At 44.7% G+C, this 20,262-nt stretch overlaps 1 protein-coding gene across 2 annotated transcripts in view; it reads right to left on the bottom strand.

Annotated features, from left to right (window-relative positions):
- Window positions 1-18,414, bottom strand: part of Dhx35 (DEAH-box helicase 35) — a 64,133-nt gene extending 45,719 nt beyond the window's left edge. The window contains exons 1-4 of one of the 2 annotated variants that reach the window (XM_028889224.2): window positions 18,272-18,414; window positions 11,420-11,553; window positions 6,682-6,774; window positions 2,721-2,798 (exon numbers count right to left, since the gene is read on the bottom strand). In XM_028889224.2, coding sequence (XP_028745057.1) covers window positions 2,721-2,798; window positions 6,682-6,774; window positions 11,420-11,553; window positions 18,272-18,311 — 345 coding nt within the window. In that variant the 5' untranslated portion in view covers window positions 18,312-18,414. Of the gene's footprint in view, window positions 1-2,720; window positions 2,799-6,681; window positions 6,775-11,419; window positions 11,554-18,271 lie in introns of those variants that run through there. The other variant, XM_037205409.1, reaches the window with a different exon arrangement.
- Between the last annotated feature and the right edge of the window lie 1,848 nt (window positions 18,415-20,262).

Raw genomic sequence — 20,262 nt, 5'->3', positions numbered from 1 at the left:
ACCATGTGGAAATCCAACTCAGATCGTCAGGCCTGGCAGCAAGCGCCAAACTGCTAAGCAATCTTGCTGACCCTCTATTGGCTTTTTAACAGATTTTTACCTCTACTGTTTTTACACTGTGTTCTCCACAACTCCATCCAATTCAACAGATCCCAATCACTGAACGACTGCTCCATGGCAAGTTAGACCTGAGTTCTCATGCAGCAAGAAGGAAAGATACAGCAGCACTCTCTCTCATGTCTGCAAACACACGGGTTCCATGGCTCCAATCCTAGGTAGAGGAGGGCCAGTGATCCTCCTTACCAACTGCCTCTCACAGAGATCCAGCACAACTTCTGCAGTCTGTCCTCGGCTCAGTCTGTGCACACAGCACCTCTCTGAAATGTGCCATTTTAATCGTGGCAGCTCACTGTCCCTCATGGTTAATTTAATCACTCTCTGTTCTGTCCAGAGAAAGCCTGCAGTTGCACAGGATGCTGCCGATAGATAGCTACAAACATAGAGCTAAAATGCAAACTGGTTAAGAGCTGGGATTTCAAACCACACACAGGGAAAATTGCTCCAATTTTTAGCTGAGTCCTCTTTCAGTGGCATAAAGAGTTAACTCAATGCAGATTCCAAACAATATATTCTCTTTCTTAAATTCTCTCTCTCCATCCTCATTCTCTCCCCCACCTTGTAATCCCAGCACTCCAGAAGTATGAGCAAGAGGATCAAGAGCACTAAGGCCAGCCTGAGTTACATAAAGACCCTGTCTCTGAAGATAAAGTCTAAACGGCAAGGTGGCCAGAGGACAGGGACACAATGCTCAGCCACAGAGAGCTACTGTCGAACAAAGCCAAACGCAAGTCAGGAAGAAGCGTCTCAGGTCCACAGGCGGAAGCCAGACTTCATAGCTGATCTAGACCCAGAGAAACTACTAACACTGTGCAGGGTCACAGGAAGTCCAAGAGAAGAGCACACAACTCTGGGGACACTGATCAATACTCAGACAGACCAAGACACACTTAGAAAGTGTGTTCAGAAAAGACATAGAAAAATTAGGACACAACGGTATACCATAATAAAACACAGAGAGCTGAGCCTGGAGATTAAGAGTTTATCCACATCTGGGGGAAAAGAATCCCTATTGTTTCTGAAAAGAAACCCATTACAGTAGACAAAGCAGCCAGGAAGGTGGGGGCACCCTACTGGACCTCAGTACCAAAAGACGAAAGAGCAAAGTCTGCAATTTCCAGCAAACAAGAGATGAATCAAGAATTTAATGCTGGAACTGGGCATGTAGCTAATGGTAGAGGGCTTTGCCTAGGAGGTCCTGGGCTCTGTCTCCAGCACAGAAACGTGGGGGGGGGGGGAGGTAAGGAAAAAAATAAAGAATTGTATATTAAGACCACATTCAAATATTCTCATACTTGTTTATTAGAAAATTACTAAATGTGGGGCTGGAAAGATGGCTCGGTGGTCAAGAGGACTGGCTACTCAACCAGAGGACCTGGGTTCAAATGTAAAACACCCATACACAAAAGATAATAAAGGAATTTTTAAAGTGTGATTCTTAAAATGAAAACCACGGTGCTGCATCAAGGAAGGGAGGGAGCGAGTCCTTCTCCTCCTCTCCTGTAGGGAGCCGCTATTCAAAGATGGCGCTGGCTTCCTGGTAGCCTAGCTGTAAACAACTCCATATTTGGCTATGATGCACGAGTATGGTAATTGGCCTTATGTCCTCAGCCTATCCCGTGGCTCCCCGTGCTTGCATTCTGGCGGGACCCAATCACAGTACGGCACGTTTGCCTGATTCCCTATATAAGCAGCTGCAGTTTAGTCCTTGGGGCCCCTCACCTCCCGCTCTCCCTTAATCAAGAGGCGCTCCAATAAAGTGTGTTCTGAGAAGGATCCTCGCATGGTGGTCGTTCTTCCTCGCTGGCCGAGGAGCTCGCCGCACTCTCCCATAACATACATTAGAAAAACAGGCCAGGCACAGCATCACACATCTGGTTGGTTGGTGGTTGGTTTTATTTGACACAAGGTGTCACTATGTATCCTTAGTTGGTCTGGAACTAGCAATGTAGACCAGGCTAGCCCCAAACTCATAGAGATCTGCCTGCCTCTGCCTCCCGAGTGCTGGGATTTAAGATGTGCACCACCACTACTAGTACTCAGGACGCTCAGGCAGAAGGATCGCTTAAAGTTCGAGGCCAGCGTCAGCTTCATGAGACCCTATCTCAAAAAGAAAACAAAAGAAGAGGGAAAAATGATTGTGAAAACAACGGTTTTTTGTTTTCTGTTTTCAAGCTTTAATAAACTCTCTCGTGATAAGAAAATGTTTATCTAGAGTTTGAAGCTGCCCCGTTTACTATCTCTTCTGTTATATTAAATACACGTAAACAAGGTCACAACACCCTTCCCCCGCCCCCTCTGAAATGTTCTTATCTAACCACTCCGTAGTTTGGACAGAAGCATGGAGTGACACTCACAAGCTTTCACAAGGCTTCTGCTGGCTGATTTGTGCTTTACACAAATATTTTTTTTTTCTATTCCCAAATACTTTATTACTAAACAGTTTGTAACATACAGGCATCAATTCTGAGAAATTTCCAATCAAAGCTCTCTTTAAGCTAAATTCTTAAGGAGTATTATCTGAAATTTTTTAGGAAGTAAGAACGGAGGTGATCAGGGAAACAGAAGGGGCAGGCAAAGTCACAAACAAAAGAGAAACTCACTGTCACAGCGGCCACTCTTCGAGGCTGGGTCACTCCAACCACTCGTCCTTCGGCTGTCCAGCCAGCTTCTGCCAGGTACTGCAAGGAGAACCACAGAAGAATTCATATCTGACACCGCTCTCCCAGACAACCCTCCCTCCAGGTGACCCTGCACTGTGCTAAGTCACCAAGAAAGGTCACATTGTAGTGTGATGGATGACAGAGCTCAGGCTCGTTAATGTTAGGAAATCCCATTCACAGCGAAGCTGACGGAAGAACCGAGAGGCAGACTGAGCATGAGGACGACCCGGTCCTACAAATGTCTATGTGTTATACCTGCACCAAGGAAAAGAAACCATCCAGTCATGAGAACAGCACTCAATCTACAGAACAGAGAATTCTAAAGTACACAGAGAGGGCTAAACAGGAAGAATCAACCATTCAGCACATCTTAGTCAAGTGCCGGGCGGTGGTGGCGCATGCCTTTAATCCCAGCACTCGGGAGGCAGAGGCAGGCAGATCTCTGAGTTTGAGGCCAGCCTGGGCTACAGAGTTCCAGGAAAGGTGCAAAGCGACACAGAAAAACCCTGTCTTGAAAAAACAAAACAAACAAACAAATAAAAAACCATCTTAGTCAAGTTAAATAATAACAATTGTTCACAGCTATACATAAATATATACCATTAGAATATATTAGTAGATACAACTTGATTAAACAAGTTTTCTGTGTATATATTTGATTTTAATCGATTAAAACTCAACACGGACAACAGGTTATCAGACTTAATTTTCTTTTTATAAAACAGTGAATATATTACTTCTACAATAGAAAATATTACAATTGTAATTTCATATAAATATTCATTGGTTCAAAAGAAACAAAGATAATAGCCAGTGTGGTGGTGCATGCCTTTAATCCCAGCACTCAGGAGCCAGAGGCAGGCAAATCTGTGACTCAAAGCCAGCCTGGTCTATAGAGCAAGTTCTAGGACAGCCAGGGCTACACAGAGAAACTCTGTCTCAAAAAAAAGAAATGAAAAACAAAAAGTTTAAAAGAAAAAATAGAAATTAAAGAGAATGGCTGTCTGTAGGGGTTAGGTAGCAAAGGGATGGGGAAGAGCACTTGAAAGGGGGAGACAGAGATGAAGAGGGTACAAGAGCTCTGGGTGGATCATCTCTGACACAGAACCCACTGTGTTCCATGTACTCTTCAAAAACCCAACAGCCTAAACCAGTCAAGACCTGGGGGAAAACAGAAAGAAAAACAAACACTAACAGATTACTCTCTGCACAGATGATAATGCAAACCCAGAAACACAGGTGGAGAGTGGTACCCTCAATGACCAGGCTAAGTGATGATGGAGTGGTACCCTCAATGACCAGGCTGAGTGATGATGGAGAGCGGTACCCTCAATGATCAAGCTGAGTGACACTACAAAGCGGTACCCTCACTGATGCCAGAAGGCTAGACAGAAACTACCCTCAGGAATGCTGTGATCCCATGGGTAAATGTTGGTAAAATCCAGATGGGAATAGGAAGCTGCAATTCTACAACTGTTATGTAGAGACTGGAATCTAACAAACGCGTACACAAGCCCATGGTGACTGATCTTGACTCAGAGTGATACCTGCTGAGTTCATACCCAAAGGCATCCTGCTGAGATGCAGTGACGACACCTCAGCAGCAATAAGCACCGAGGCAGTGGATCCTGACTCCTCTAATACAAGGAAACAAAGCTCACACAGACCACAGGAGATGAAACACGTCTTGTGGATCTAGGAGGTTCAGTACTGGTCAAAAATGGATGAAAACTTTTAGATAGAGGGTGGAAGCAAAAGAAAAAGCTTCTCACAGACAAACATGGAACAATTTAAGCAGGAAAATAAACATATTGCACCGTGAAAACACAGCTATTCATGAATAATAAGACTGCATGTAAGTAATCAAATATGTAAATAGGAGAGAGATGAACAGTGCTTCTCAAAGAAGATTCCCTCTAGTAGAGGTACAGAGGGACATGTCACAGCTGCAGACAGGGCCTACAGGAGACATTAAAATTAGAAGGTCAAAGTTTGAACAGAAGAAGCATTGCACCCTGATATTCCTCCTCCCAAGATATTTATCAACTGAGAAGGGACAGAAAATAGCTTTACAGGTGACAGCTGGCACCTTAACCAAAGTTGGAATCATCACTGACAAGATAGGACCATGAAGCTTTGATACGATGTGTTCCACTATTTCTGTTGCATTCTTGCAAAAAAATAAAAAATAAAAAATAAAAATACACATGCTTCTAACAGAAGAAAGTCATTCTAATACAGAAATGAGAAATACTCTACGACAGTGTGACAGACACGAGAGGTGAAGGAAGTGAGGACCTCCCACTAGCTGAGAGGACTAGAGAGGAACAGCAACAGAATGCAGTGTAGGACCTGGGACGGAAAAAGAAACCACTGGGGGTCCTGGTAGGGATTTAAACACAGCCTACAGTTTAGCACCTACTGCCCGCTGCTAACGCCTGCGGTCTGTGACCGTGCTGTGAGTAACATGGGGAGCAGAATGCACTACGTTAGCTTTGAGGACTTCACTCCTAATCTAAAACTAGTTAAGAACCAAAAGTGACAGTGAGGAACAAAGTGTTGTACAGAATGTAAGTTTTTCACTATAAAAACTGTAGTGTCTCTTATAGTGGTCACATAGCACAAACACCGCCAACCACCCCAACTACAGATGCAGGCAGAATTACAAGGAGACAGCTAGAGTCCACTGAGTGCCTTAAGCACATTCCCACGTGACTAATCTGCAAGGAAGACAGCAGCAACATCAACAACATTCAGATGACGGAATAAAGAGGTCCAGAACTTGTCTGAGCAAACAGACAAAAACCCAAGAGCTGGAGTTCAAGGCCAACAAATCAAAGCCTTGAACACAGTCTAAAACTCTACAATCCAAATAAACACAGACACACACAAGGTGTCTCTCAGCAGCCATGCTACATGAATGACACAAGTTTCCATGAAAATAACCTGTCCATGAAGCTAGTCATCTCAATATACCATGCAATTTAAATTTAGATTTCAATGGAGGCAGAGGTGGAAGGATCTCTGTGAGTTCCACCATAGTCTACATAGACTACAAGACCAGCATAGTCTACATAGCAAGCTCCCGGACAGCCAGGGCTACAGAGACCCTGTCTCAAAAAAGCAAAAATATATACATATTTATAGTGTTCACTTATGTGTTCTATATATATAGTATGCTAAATACATTATAATAACACAATTACTAATGAATGGTGTTAGAAGCTGGAATGGAGTTACCTCTGCCTGTGTGTGAGCAGCAAGAAGACTACAGGGGCCACAGAAGGCTCTTGGAGTTCTGCTGTGTGTGTCTTCAACTGAGTGCTAGTAACAAATGGTATCCCTTGTAAAAATGCTGTACACTATATACTATCAGGATGTACACACTTTCCCGCGTGCATTTTATACTTCAGGGGAAGAAAAGCCTGCACAGACTCTTGATCCTGGTCACTTAACTGTCATTCTTCTGTCATTCTTCACCTGTCAAGCAAGGCCTTTGTGCCCTCACAGCACACTTGTCCACCTGAGCGTCACAGCAGACCTTCTTCCAATAAGACAAGTTCCATCCGCCGTGATGTGTGGTAACAATCAACTTTACTTACTGCTCTAGCAACATTCAACTGTGGTTCATCGGAGACAGAGCTGTGTAGTACACATCTCTGAATAAGTCCCTACTGTTCTTTCAGAGAATGGCCGCTCTTACAATTTGGGGAGTATAAAAAATTGAAAACAATTATTAACTTTGCAATTAATAAAAAATCCTAAGTTCAATTTAACAAAAAATACCCAGGAAGTGTTTCTTAAGAGGAGACCCTGACTGTGGAATGACAGGAAAGAGTGTTCCCAAGTTACAAAGTCCTCCAACTAAAATCTGCGTGGAAGTATATTAATGCGCACTCACCTGTGGAATCTGGGTGCTCTTCCCACATCCAGTTTCTCCAACAATCACCACAGTCTGATAGCTTTCTACCAAGTACAAAATGTGGTTCCTAAGCTGGGAGTTAAGAAGACATTGTAAGCAACCGTACTTTGTCTCAAAAAACCCAAGCAAACATACTTAAACTCTGTGAAATAAACTGTTTCCAGAGGAAGGTGAATTTTAAAAAGAACAAATAAAATGTGGCTCCAGTTCTCAGGGGCTACTGGTGTCAGCGTGAGCCAATATGTGTACAAAACGATTGTGGAGTATGTTAGTACTCTCAACTCTCCAATTAAAGACTACCACCTATAAGAAGTAATGCTGCAGGCATACCAACATGTACACACACCAAAATATAAGAAGTAATACTGTAGGCATATACATGAAATATATAGAATATACAAATTCACAGATACAGAAAGATTAGTCATTATCTCAAGGTGGAGAAGAAAGGAATATGGAGCAAAGATTTCCTAAGTACAGAGTTCCTGTTTTGTGTGATGGAAAAGTCCCACAAATGGACAATGGTATCAGGACACAATATCATAAATATAATAAATCATATCATGAATATAGTTATTGAATGAATACCATGAATGTAACCTATGAATACCACAAATGTAATTAATATCATGAGTGTAATTAATGAATATCATGAGTATAACTAATATCTTGAATGTAATTCATGCCACTGAATTGTGAACTTAAAAAATAGTTAAAATTGCAATTATGTTCATTTAAAAAAATAAGGTGGAATGTAATCACTATACATTATATGTGTGTATGAAATTAAAGACAGCGATGTTCTAAAATTAAAAAAAAAATTAAATAAACATTGGATTCCAGAATCCTAGCATGAAGAGAGTATTAAGATAGTTCAATATTCCTTTTACATGTTGATTACATGGTAACTGATACTTTTGGAAATATTGGATTAAAGCATTGTTACATATTTTTTTTAAAAAAAAGTAATACTGTAGGCATATTAATACATTCGCGCGCACACATACACACAAGAAAATGTATTAAAAAACCATGGTGGTACACGCCTGTAATCTCAGGACTTAGAAAGTCAAGATAAGAGGATCAGGAGTTCAAGGTCATTTACAGCTACATCACAAGTTCAAGGCCAAACTAGATGTCATGAGACCCTGACTCAAAAACACAACAAAAAAGTATATAAACCACATTTGTTCCAGAATTGTCTATTATAGCCAAAACTTCCAACAACCTAAATGTTCATCACAACAGGTGTGTGGTTAAATCAGTTATGAAATACTCAATAATGGTTGTTTAGAAGAACAAATGTCTACAAGATACACTAAGAAAAGAAAGCAAGGAACAGACTAGTATGAATGGCATGCATGTGTGTGCACAGTGTATGCACATGTGGGGGGTTTGCAGAACAAATGGTGTCCTGCAGGTGTCCTGCTCCATCACTCTGTACCTTATTCCCTTGAGACAGCGTCTCTCACTGATCCTATAACAAGGCAGCCATCCCTCTGTCTCTATCCCTCCCCCATGACACTTGAGCATAGGCAATGCTGTGCACACTTGTTCTGTGGATGCTGGGATCTGAACTCAAGTCCTCATGCTTGCTCAGCAAGAGCTTTTTCCCACTGAGCATCTCCCAGGACTGCATACTTGTACTTTAAAGGAGGTAACAGTGCTACATCCAAGGGGGGTAAAATGGTGAGGAAAGGGATGTGAAGAACTTTGGGTTTCATACAACACTTATGCATGACCTAATTAAAAATTAGGTTTTATTTATTAGCATGGGAATATATCAAAACAAAGTTCACAAAAAAACATCTACAGGTAACTGAGCCTCCTGTGACCACTCAGTGGGAGCAGGCTTGACCACTAAAAAAGCCCCAGAAACCCTAGTGTCCCATTTGCTGAGCTTCAGAAGGCATCTTAAAGCTCATGGCTGATTACAGGGGTTTCATCATGCCTCATTTGGAAGGAAACCTGCCTGGGGCTCGCTCTCTGATCAGGCTTCAACTCATCTGTTGCCACACTACTGAGGCGTTTTGTGGGGCTAAGAAGTGAGATGCTGACAGATTCCATCTAGCAAACAAGGTCCTGGTTATTTGGGGCTTCTGAATTTGTTATGCCTGCATATACATATGCAGTCCTTGGGCCTTAATGGGAAAGTCTTTTCGGAACATTTGTTAAAACTGAAGATTCAGCTGGGCGTTGGTGGCGCATGCCTTTAGTCCCAGCACTCGGGAGGCAGAGGCAGGCGGATCTCTGTGAGTTCGAGGCCAGCCTGGGCTACCAAGGAAAGGTGCAAAGCTACACAGAGAAACCCTGTCTCGAAAAACCATAAAAAAAAAAAAAAAAAAAACTGAAGATTCCTAGCTCTACCATTCAGGTTTCTAAACAGTAGAGCCAGGTAGAACCCAAGAACCTGCATGTCCACACACAAATAAATAAATAAATAAAATGCAATGATTTAAAAAAAAAAAAAAAAAAAGCTGGGTGGCAGTAGCACATGCCTTTAATCCCAGCACTTGAGAGGCAGAGCCAGGCAGATCTGTGAGTTCAAGGCCAGCCTGGTCTACAGAGCAAGATCCAGGACAGGCACCAAAGCTACACAGAGAAACCCTGTCTCAAAAAAAAAAAAAAAAAAGAAGGAAGGAAGGAAGGAAGGAAGGAAGGAAGGAAGGAAGGAAGGAAGGAAGGAAGGAAGCAAGGAAGGAAGGAAGAAAAGAAAGCTTCATGTGGTGGCACACACCTTTAATCCCAGCACTAGGGAGGCAGCAGATGCTGGTGGATTTCTGAGTTCAAGACCAGCCAGGTCTACCGACAGTCAAGGCTACAGAGAAACCACATCTCAAAAGAAAAAAATCAAAAGGAAGGAGGGAGGGAGGGAGGGAGGGAGGGAGGGAGGGAGGGAGGGAGGGAGGGAGGACGGACGGACGGACGGACGAACTCTACTGGAGAGGACCTATGAAGAGCCCATGCTTCCAGGTGTAATCCCAACACTTGGGAGGGAGGCCAAGCATTGAGTTCAAAGATGAACAGTTAGCTCTTCAGTGTGAGTGGCCTTGGATATAAAGCTAGAGACTGGACACGGCCTAGGAGGCAAGGAGGGTGCTGCATTTGGAGAAGATCAGACACAGCACAGGGCTGTCCTGGACAGGAAGGAACCGAAGGCAGTAACTCCAGCTTCCTGTGCTTTAGCCCAACATGGACAGACAGGACAAGAAGATGGCTAGTGTGGAGACAGGAAGGGACAGGGAAGTACTGTCACCAGGCTGAGCGACACTGGGAACGCCAGTGAGGACAAGGGAGCTGGCAGACAAAAGACAGTCTTTCACAGCAGTGCCCACCTCAAAGAACTATGGCTACAGAGGGAAGTCAAGTGGGGGAGGCCTTGGAAATGGCCTGGAGAGTGACTGTGGCTGCTCCGGTCAACTGTTCACCGTGGCTGGGGCAATGCTGGGATCAAGGCCAGAATCTCACCACGCTCGGCCTGGCTCCACCACACTTCATAAAGCCACCTTTCCTTTGATCTGAACGGGAGAAAAGGTGAAAGGGAACACTGTCCTTCTCACCTTCTAGACCTATCTCTACCATCTCACAGGAGTGCAGCAGCACTTGGGCTCTGCTTCACCTTTTATCAGGAACACATTCTTCTCTTCAGCTCTCGGTAGGCTCAACTTGTTTTTATTCAGGTTTCATTTCATTTATTTGACAGTTAGAAAATGATGGGCAGTCAAGAAAGGTCAACATTTAAATACTCAGTAAACAGCCACTTCCTTATTCTTGGGTATTGGTGTCAGGTACCTTATAAACACTGCACCAGTGACCTCGTCCAGGCCTCATAGCAATCCTACAAGGCAGGTACTATTACCCCATAGCACAGATAAGGAAATGGAAGCTTACAATAGTGAATGAAGCAAGGTCACCCAGCACATGGTGAAACTGGGTGGGACCCTGAAGTCTACTCCAGGATCCGGACACTTCATCGTGGCTCAAAAATGGTGCCCTTCAGTGTCGAGGAAGCAATGGTAAGCCTATCATCTCATGTCCTGAGGGTCCCACCCATATCTCTGTCACATGCAATGGATAATGCCAGTCACCTGAGGAAAAAGCTCAGACACTATCAGAAAGACTAAAATGGTTAAGGTCACCTAAAATGGCAACCAAAGCAAATCTTAGCTAGATTAAGAAGGCTTCTGTTTTATGTCTATGTAGAGAAAGAACGCATTAGTGGAAGGAATTACCAGCAGTATCTAAGTGAAAGGAAGCTCCAAGTCTAAGAACTCACTGTCTTAGTAGGGCTGGTGGGACAAGCTATTTTTTTTTTTTTTTTGTGTGTGTGTGTGTGTGTGTGTGTGTGTGTGTGTGTGTGTGTGGTTTTTCGAGACAGCGTTTCTCTGTGTAGCTTTGTGCCTTTCCTAGAATTCGATCTGTAGACCAGGCTGGCCTCAAACTCACGGAGATCCGCCTGCCTCTGCCTCCCGAGTGCTGGGATTAAAGGTGTGCGCCACCACCGCCTCGGACTTCCCAGTCTTAAAGGGTGAATGTCCTCTCCCCCTCTCCCTCCCCCAAACGTAAACACACACACCTGCACACATGCACACACGTGCCCACACACACACTAGAATGGGCTGAGGCTCCTCCGGCTCCCTATGACTTATAGAACCATCCTATGGCAGTCCCCTTCCTTCAGCGACAAGCTCATGATGTGGCCACAGACACACCGTACCTTGAACACAGGCAGCTTCTGTCGCTGCTGCTCTATGGAAAGGGCAGCATACGGGTTGTAAATGATGGTTGTCCCCGAGTTCTCAGTGACACTCTGTCTCTCTTCGGAGATGCTGACACCAGGCCCTTCTGTACCTGTGGCAGAAACGCTTTTTTCAGATTCTGATGTAGTAAACAAAAAGGGTGTATAAAAGACAGATAAACAAAAGAAACAATGCTTTTGGTTTCAAACTACTAAAAAGTATTAAACTTTGGCGGTTCAGAGTTTTAAAAAAAGAAAAGAACTGTCAGAACTCAAAACTCATCCCGAAAGCTTCAGTGCAGAGTCTAGATCAAGGAAGACGGCAGTCCTGCTGGGCTATCCAGAATTCTAAACAGAAGTGAAAGAAACCCAGTGGGACTCTGCCAAGGCCAAGGCCTGGTACTGACCGACAGCAAAACTCAGAGACACCAGGAACCAGGGGCTCAGGTTGCCACGGCTTCCCCCCACACACACACACCTCACCTCTGCACCTCTTGACAAGGTCAGAACCTTCCAGCCATGGGGTGGTTTCTCCACAGGCTGCTGATGGCCCAGAGCTCAGCCCACAGCTGACCAGCAGTTATCCAGGCACCCAAGAACAAGACAGACGGTGCAAATGCTTCCTGGTGGGCACTGCTCTAAGCACTAGAATCCAGTCCTGGACAACACGGGTGCAGGCTGACCCTGATGGATTCAATGCCTCACATGCTGCCTCCCAGTAGAATGTAACTGTAACTGGGTACAAGAATGGCAGGGAAGTGCCATGGAGTGAAATGAAAGGGACTTCCAGTGCCAGGTGTATGATGTACATGGTAGCGAGGGGAGTTCTTTATACTAGACCATGGGGACTCGCTTCCCTTTGGTGCAAGGCCTAACATGATGCAACTATCAGAGCTGACAGAAAGGGGTACAGTGATAGCAGCTGCATGTGAACCATAACTAGGGCAGTTACATGGGAAATGACCGTCCCAGAAACACTGCAGGGCAGACGGAAAAGGAGACAGCCATAGCATCTAGCTCTGAAGAATGACAAATCGAGACGGCAGATCCCAGGACAAGTGTGGGTTCCATACGGTCAGCTTCTGTTGCTTTTCATGCCAGCTTGTCTGGGTGAGCCAAGGACAGAACTAGGTTAAGATACAAGTGAGGCTGGAGAGATGCTCAGCAGTTAAGAGCACTGGCTGCTCTTGCAGAGGATCCAGGTTCAGTTCCCAGCACCCGTAGTGGCTCATGACCATCCATAACTCCAGTTCCACAGGATCTGACACCAGGCATGCACATGGTACACAGATACATACAGTCAAAACTCACACACACAAGAATAAAACTAATCTACAAACTAAATAAAACAACAGGAAGGGGCTGGAGAAATGGCTCAGTGGTTAAAAGCAGCTGCTCCTCTTGCAAGGGACCTGGGTTCAGTTCCCAGCACACACAAGGTGACTCACAACCAACTGTCCATTAACTCCAGTTCCAGAAGCTCTAACGCCCTCTTCTGGCTCCATGAGAACTAGGCACATGCATAGTGCACATAATACACACGGGCAAACACTCAAACATAAAATAAAAATAAATCTTTTTAAAGTAAGTAAGATATGAATTAAATGACAGAGTTCAAAATTCAGCTCAACATAAGGAAAGCAGTTCTAAATGTCAGAGCTGTTCAGCTACAGAATGTGCTGCCTTGTGAATTAGGAAAACCCCGAGTTCGGCCGCCTGCACAGCCCCTCCTGGGGGCATCTCGGAGACAACCACCCGATCCAGCGACTTTCGAGCCTGCTGATCTCAGAACCTGCAGAGCCACTGAAAGATGGGAGCTTTGCGGTAAGGGTAAGCCCAGCGACTCCATCTGAGTTATGTTTACATTTTGGTTTTTTGAGACAGGGTCTCCTTACATATCCCAGGCTGGCCTCGAACTTCCAATCCTACATCAGCACCAAGTTTTAGGATTAACAGGCATGTGCTACCACACCCAGCTCAACTTTACATTTGTGAAGGGCTCCAGATCTCCTTGACAGTCGGATGAAGGGTATGAACTCTCCTTCTGAAGAAAACATGTAAGAATAGAATCCATCGGAACAGAAGCTCCTGGGTCTGCAGACTCCTAGAACCAACTTCAGAGCTCCAGCAGCTTCATCTCCAGCCCTGTTCCCAGTTCTTCCAGGAACACAGCTGCCAAAGAGCAGGTAAATGGGGCACCGATGCCTGCTTCTGCCAAAAGGCTGACCTTCCTTTCAACGGGGGAAAAAGACAGAGGGGGGTGGAGGGGCCTGGACCAAAGCCTGGGCTGGAGAGGCAGGTTTCTGGTCCTCATCTTACCACTGCTACGCCCCGACTTCTGAACTCTTAAACAAGAAAACTACGGCAGAGACTAGAGTACCCTCTTCCGCCCTGTTTTTGTTCAGAATACCCCCCTTCTTGAAACATTTAAACCACGCCATGATGTCCGGAGTATCTGAACACTGTTCACTCTCCCACACGCTGGCTCACAGCCCCCAGGCCTTGGTCCCTCCGCCTCTAACCTACAGCTGTTAGGAACTTTTACAGGAACAGCTGCTGTCAATCGTAGGGCCTTTTCTTCTTCTTATAAAAGGCTTCATTCAGGCAAACAAGAACCCCAAGGCTGCTTTCCATCTATACACACCCCACAGCCCACTCTGTTTATGGCTGTTTTTCAATTGGGAGTGTGTGCCATGCTTCAGGGAGTAGCCTTTTTGCAATTTTTGCAAACCATTAACGCTTGCATTTCCCCATCTGTAAAACAAGGCTGACAACAGCACCCAGTTCGGAATCCCTTCAACCTAGGAAGCCAGAAGAAGGTGCTGGCTCCCCTGGAGCTAAAGTCATAGGCAGTTGTGAGCCACACAGCATGGGTGCTGGGAACTAAACTTGGGTACCCTGTGAGAACAGCAAATGCTCTCTGAACCACTCAGCCACTTCTCCTGCCCTACACCACAATTCTTACCATGAATCAAGTCAAAAAAAAAAAAAGAAAAAAGAAAAAGAAAACCCTCCAAGCAGCTCAATAAAGCTTTTGCAAGGCACAAGGTCAGACACCATTAAGTACTTGTTGAGAGATAAACAAAAATGGAAGGGTCCTTCCGACCCATCCATGTGTGCCAGCAAATAAAGTGAACATTTTTTTCTGGAAAAAACTCAGGCAGGTCACACAAGGATAGTTAGAGATCAAAAAATAGTAGTTTAAGGTCTCCATCCACACCACCAGGAAATGTTTTAAATGGTCACTGTTGATCTGAGAGATGTTTCTTGTCAGTTTGGTTTTATGAGATGGGAGTCTTGCTGTGTAGCTCAGGATAGCCTGAAACTCACTATGTAGCCCAGGCTAGCCTTGAGTGCTCAATCCTCATGCCTCAGCCTCCCAAGTGTTGGAATTACAGGCATGTACTACTACATGCAGAAAATATTTCATTTAAAACATCGACCTTAAGCCGGGCGGTGGTGGCGCACACCTTTAATCCCAGCACTCGGGAGGCAGAGGCAGGTAGATCTCTGTGAGTTCGAGGCCAGCCTGGTCTACAGAGTGAGTTCCCAGGACAGGCTCCAAAGCTACACAGAGAAACCCTGTCTCGAAAAAACAAGTAACAAAATACAAATAAAACATCAACCTTTATTTTCCTATTTGGGAGCCAAATTTAGGCATGAGTCTGTAATCCCACCTACTCAGAAGGCACAGCACAAGAATCACAGGCTAAGAGAAAATTCAACGTTAGCCTAGGCAACTGAGGAAGACCCTGTTTTTTTAAAAAAAAAAAAAAAAAAATCTGGCAACTCTGAGCCCATATGATAACAACCAGGTGGAGTATGATATCACATATGCAAGTTCCATGGCACATCTCCACTGTACATTCAAAACCCGTCGATCCCATCACATCTTATTCCATTGCACACTTCTCCTTACGCAGTTTGTCTAAAAAGCTCCTGTAGTTACCTGAGCCTGTGACTTTGGGCATACAGGACATGCTCATGATTCCACAATTTAGCCTTATACTCAGCTCCAACCACCTCCCTGACCTGCCTTTCCCACAATCCAGTTTGTATCTTGAACCTGAGTTTGTTCATCTGTGAGAATATCAACTCATCAGAGAGATGTTGTTACTAGTTGATAAGATGTTGTAAATGAAAGTGACTGGCCCAGGGCTCAGAACCCACCGAGCTACTCAAATCTCTATGAATGAAAACAGTCTACCTGAGCCAGTGGGTCCCCAACTTTGATGCATGCTAGAAGCTCCCCAAATGTTTAAAACATACTCCTGCCCGGTTCCTGATTTCTTGACAACAGTAAAAGGACACCAGAGGGTTCTGGTTTTCAGGGTTTTTTTATTTTGTTTTTTAGTTTTCCAAGTGATTCAACTATACAGCAAAACTTGAGACCCACTTACCTAGGCAGTCACCCCACCCAGACCCACTTACCCTAGGCCACCACCCCAGTCACAACGCAAGGAGGTTATTACTGTCTTCACCTTCTCTTCTCTTTACCTCTAAAGTGACTAATGGCCCCTCCTGTCAGCTCCCAGGCTAGAATTAAGGTTCAACATCCATCCTGGATTTCAACAGCAACCTCTCTTAAGAGTGGTCATGTTCACTATATCACTGCCAGGTTAAACTTTCCAAAGGAAATCTGGGTAATTCCCTGCTTAAAAGCAAGGAGCCTAATATTTATTTATTTGTTTATTTGCTATTTAGTGTGAGTGTATGAGTGTGTGTGCGTGTGTCTACACACATGTATGGGCATGTATGCCAGGGTACATGCATGGAGGTCAAAGGACAACTCTTTAGAGTCAATTCTCTCCATCCACCCTTGAATGAGTTATAGGTATTAAGCCTGCTGAGCCATCTCACTGGCCAAGAAGCCCAAATTCTTTAACTTGCCAAAGGCATTTCAAGATGAGGTACCTTCCTACCTTTCCAGCATCATCTCCTGTTAATACCATCACAGTACTCCATTAATGGGGGCTTGGAGACATCCTTAAGATACAAATCCTACTTCCAATGGCCCGGAGAGCCATTCTCTACCTCACCATAAACAAACCATAACAAACTTCTTCACCCTTCAGAGTTCACTCCAAAAACATCACCCTCTCCATGACGCGGTCAATTCTTCACGCTCAGCATTCCCTCCCTCTCCTATTCTTCTATACAATTATAATAGCTTTGCATCTAGTGCCAAGAGGTTTTCTTGTGCATCGTTCTCATTTAATCCCCACAGCAATACTCGTATGACAAATGACAGATAAGGGACTCAGTAAGTGGCAGGCAGGGAAGACACTGCCACCCAGCACTGGAGCCCATCTTCTTCCTCACCACCTCTTCTGCCTTCCCTAGAACCTCTTCCAAAGGACATGTAACTTCAGAGTCAATTGTGAGACTACATCTTGAGAGCCGGGCCACAGGCACGTGTACTTGACCTCCTGACTACAGGAATGTACTCTCAATGAACTAAACAACAGGACAGACTCTTAAGAGTAATTCCAGGCTCTTTAACCAAAATGGTACCCTGGTACCACATGATAAACTCTTGAACAAGTAAATGGTAACTCATTACTTAATGGGATGGACAATCAGCTGATGCCTAGAAATGCTAAATCTGAGTGTCACCAAGATATAGATATATAGATATTTGGTTGGCTGGTTTTTTTGGGTTTTAGGGGGGTTTTGTTGTTGTTTTGTTGAGACAAGGTCTCTCTTTGTAGCCCTAGCTGTCCTGAAATGTATACCAGACTGGCCTCAAACTCAGAGATCCTCCAGCCTCTACCTCCCAAGTGCTTAAATTAGTCATAGACCACTATGACCAGTTCAGGTGGTTTTTGTTTTTTGTTTGTTTTTGTTTTGTTTTTTGTTTGTTTTAAGAATTAAGTGTGTCAATTGCTTGGATTTATTTCTCTAACACTCTGGCACATGGTCAGAATTCTGGAGACCACCTAAGACATCCTTTAAAAGCTGTTTGCTGTGCCTTTTCTGTCTCATATCATTCTTGTCACAATATAATGTATACATTCAGACCTTTTGTGGTGCATGTGGAGGAGAAAAAGAAAAATATATAATAAAAAGTAAGGGCAGGGTCTGATACCGATTAAGAAAGTGGGGTTTTTTTGTTTGTTTTTATAAGAGGCATGGACAAAAGGAAGTACCCTACATGAGCATGGTCTGGTATGTATATAACTCAATAAAAACTTGGTCCATGAGAAAATGAAAAAACAAAGGAGCCTGTGAAGGTAACTTATTAGCCTGCAAAACAAAAAAAGGTGAGAGCCACTAGGAAAGAGGATGTGCACTTTATGGTAAACGTTCAGAGTAGACAAGCCCTCAGCTAAAACACTGGAACACATTTTCCCTCTTATGAGCTATTAAGTCTGACCATGTACTCCTGACTCCACGCCCACAGGACAGGTGTTTGTATCCGCCCACTTCACAGGTGAGGAGCTGAACGCTTCGCTCAAGGTCCTCCATCTACTGCTGCAAGGCAAAGCGGCAGACTTGAACCTGGACACTGACTCCTCAACCCAAGCTTCTAAGGCCTTGAGCTGCACCGCCTGTCGATCCCCAATGCAGCCCCAGGGCAGCAGCAAGACACGCGTGGGCGCTTCGCGACTCCGAATCAGGAAGTGCCAAGGAAGCGGAGAGACTCGAACAAGGTCACCCGGAGTTTCCGCCCAGGTTGGGGAGGCCTTGGCTTCCTCGGGACCACCGTGGGCTGCAGCATCCACGCCCGCGGAGGGGTGGTGCCCAGCCCTTCCCCGGTCAGGCCCACGGCGGGTCCCCAGGCCCAAAGTCACATCGCCGAATCTACCCCGGTTTCCTTCCGTGCCTTACCGGGTTTCCAGAACTTCACTGGTCCCAAGGGCGCAGCCATGCTGGGGTGAAAGGTCACGAAGAAGACTCCGCCTCGCTAAACGCACGCGAGTCCCTCGGGGCTCAAGGGGCGTGGCCCGCGAGCAGGCTCTGCCTGGGCGGATGGGGAGGTGAAGCCACGCCCTCTCGTCCCCTCGCTGCCCCGCCCACTGTGGACCACGTGACCCGTGGCTTCTTTAGGGCGGCATTTGGGCTCCTCCCCTTGGGCCACGTAATGTTGCGCAGCCGTATTGGCGCGGAGGTTAGCTGCTCTACCCTGCTTAGATGCTCTGGGCACTTCTAGGAATTCGCTGTTCTGTTCCCGGGCTGCTGCAGCTCCGCGGCCTGGAGTGCGTGGAGCCAGTGCTTCCGTGGTGAACTGAGAGGTGCCCACGTTTACACGCCATCGCAGCTGCGTCTCTTTTAGTCTCCGTATTTTCATACTGAGAGAGAATAATGGTATCTGCCTTCAGCGCCTGATGACTCCGTTAGTATTTCTGTGTTCCCACGGACTGTAGTTTGTTTCCCAGGCGGGGGTAGAACTGGCATGAACTGTAAGTGAATAAACGCTGGATAAACAGTAGAATGATGCTTACTCTCAGCAAGTAAAACTGAAATGTTACAAGCATCTTCTTATCTTAAAAGAATTGTCGGTAAATGGGAACCGAGATGCTTATTGAGTTGGAAGATGAGACTAGAAATCAGATCAGTCAGGCCAGGGCATTCGCCCAGTGTTCCCTCAGGTCAACTTTCACGAATCAAATGCTTTTTTATACTTGCCCATCCAATCTCCAATCTACAGAGACAAAGCTCAGTAATATGCATTTTAGGATGCTCCCAAATTCCCAAGTCCAGCAGCAAGCTTGGGAAAGATTATACATTTAAAACAAAGGATAGCTAACTATTGCTCAACTGGAAATACAAGGGAGCCACAATTAAGAGGCTTTAGAATCCATACATTTTTAGAGCTCTGAAGGAAATGGTATGCTTCGTTATTTGAGGAAAATGGCAAATTATGGACAGCTTTGGAGAAAGCAAGTAACCCTGATTCAGAATCCTAACCTTGACCATCACCTGGCTCCTGGCCGACATTTAATCTCAGTTGTAAAATGAGCTTTAAAGGAGTATTAAATGAGATGAGGTACAGAGTACCTAACATAATTCGAGACATTGTAGGCACTAGATAATGTTCGCTCTCATTAGCTCAACTCCGAGAGCAAATACACCAAAGTCTTGAGTTTACCTCACTTTCATTTTCCTGATTTGATTTGTTTCCTTAATAATGAAATTATTTCCGTAATGAAATTCAACACATGCTAATCCTTTTGTGGAGAATTCTCCATCCATGCTTTAAAACCTTCAAATCCTTGAAGGACTGACCCTCCTATATTCACTATCAAACATGCCCCCTGTGGACTCAGGACTTGCATGCCCACTTTTAATATATATATATACACATATATATGTATATATATATATTTGTTTAGTTGTACTAAAGTTAATCTGCCTCTATTTTTATGCTAGGAACTTCTTTTTTTAATTTTTTAAGTTATTTTATGTATATGGATTTCCCCGGCTTGTGTGTTTCTGTAGCAAGTGTGTGTCTGTGTCTCTGGAGGCCAGAAGGTGTTGGATCCCCTGGAACTGGAGTTACATACAGTTTTGAGCCACCAAGTGGGTGCTGGGAATCAAATCTGGATCCTCTGGAAGAGTAGTAGTCGATGCTCTTAACCTTCTGAATCAGCTCCTCAGTCCAATGCTGAGAACTTCTTGAGGACAGGATCTTGTCATACTTTCTGTATGTGTGTTGCCAATTTCTCAAAGCGACTATTGAGCAAGTACATATTTTGAACACTATGTTTCTAAGTTATTATAGCAATATTGGCAATCTCACCCAGAACCTTAAACCACTGAGCTATAATCTAACACAGGCCCTCTACCATTGAGCTATAATCCCAACATCGATTCTTCTT

The sequence above is a fragment of the Peromyscus leucopus genome, chromosome 4 (genome assembly GCF_004664715.2).
Source record: "Peromyscus leucopus breed LL Stock chromosome 4, UCI_PerLeu_2.1, whole genome shotgun sequence".
In the NCBI taxonomy this organism is placed as follows: domain Eukaryota; kingdom Metazoa; phylum Chordata; class Mammalia; order Rodentia; family Cricetidae; genus Peromyscus; species Peromyscus leucopus.
Note: the sequence above shows the minus strand (reverse complement) of the source record. Positions and strands in the feature narration are given on the sequence as shown.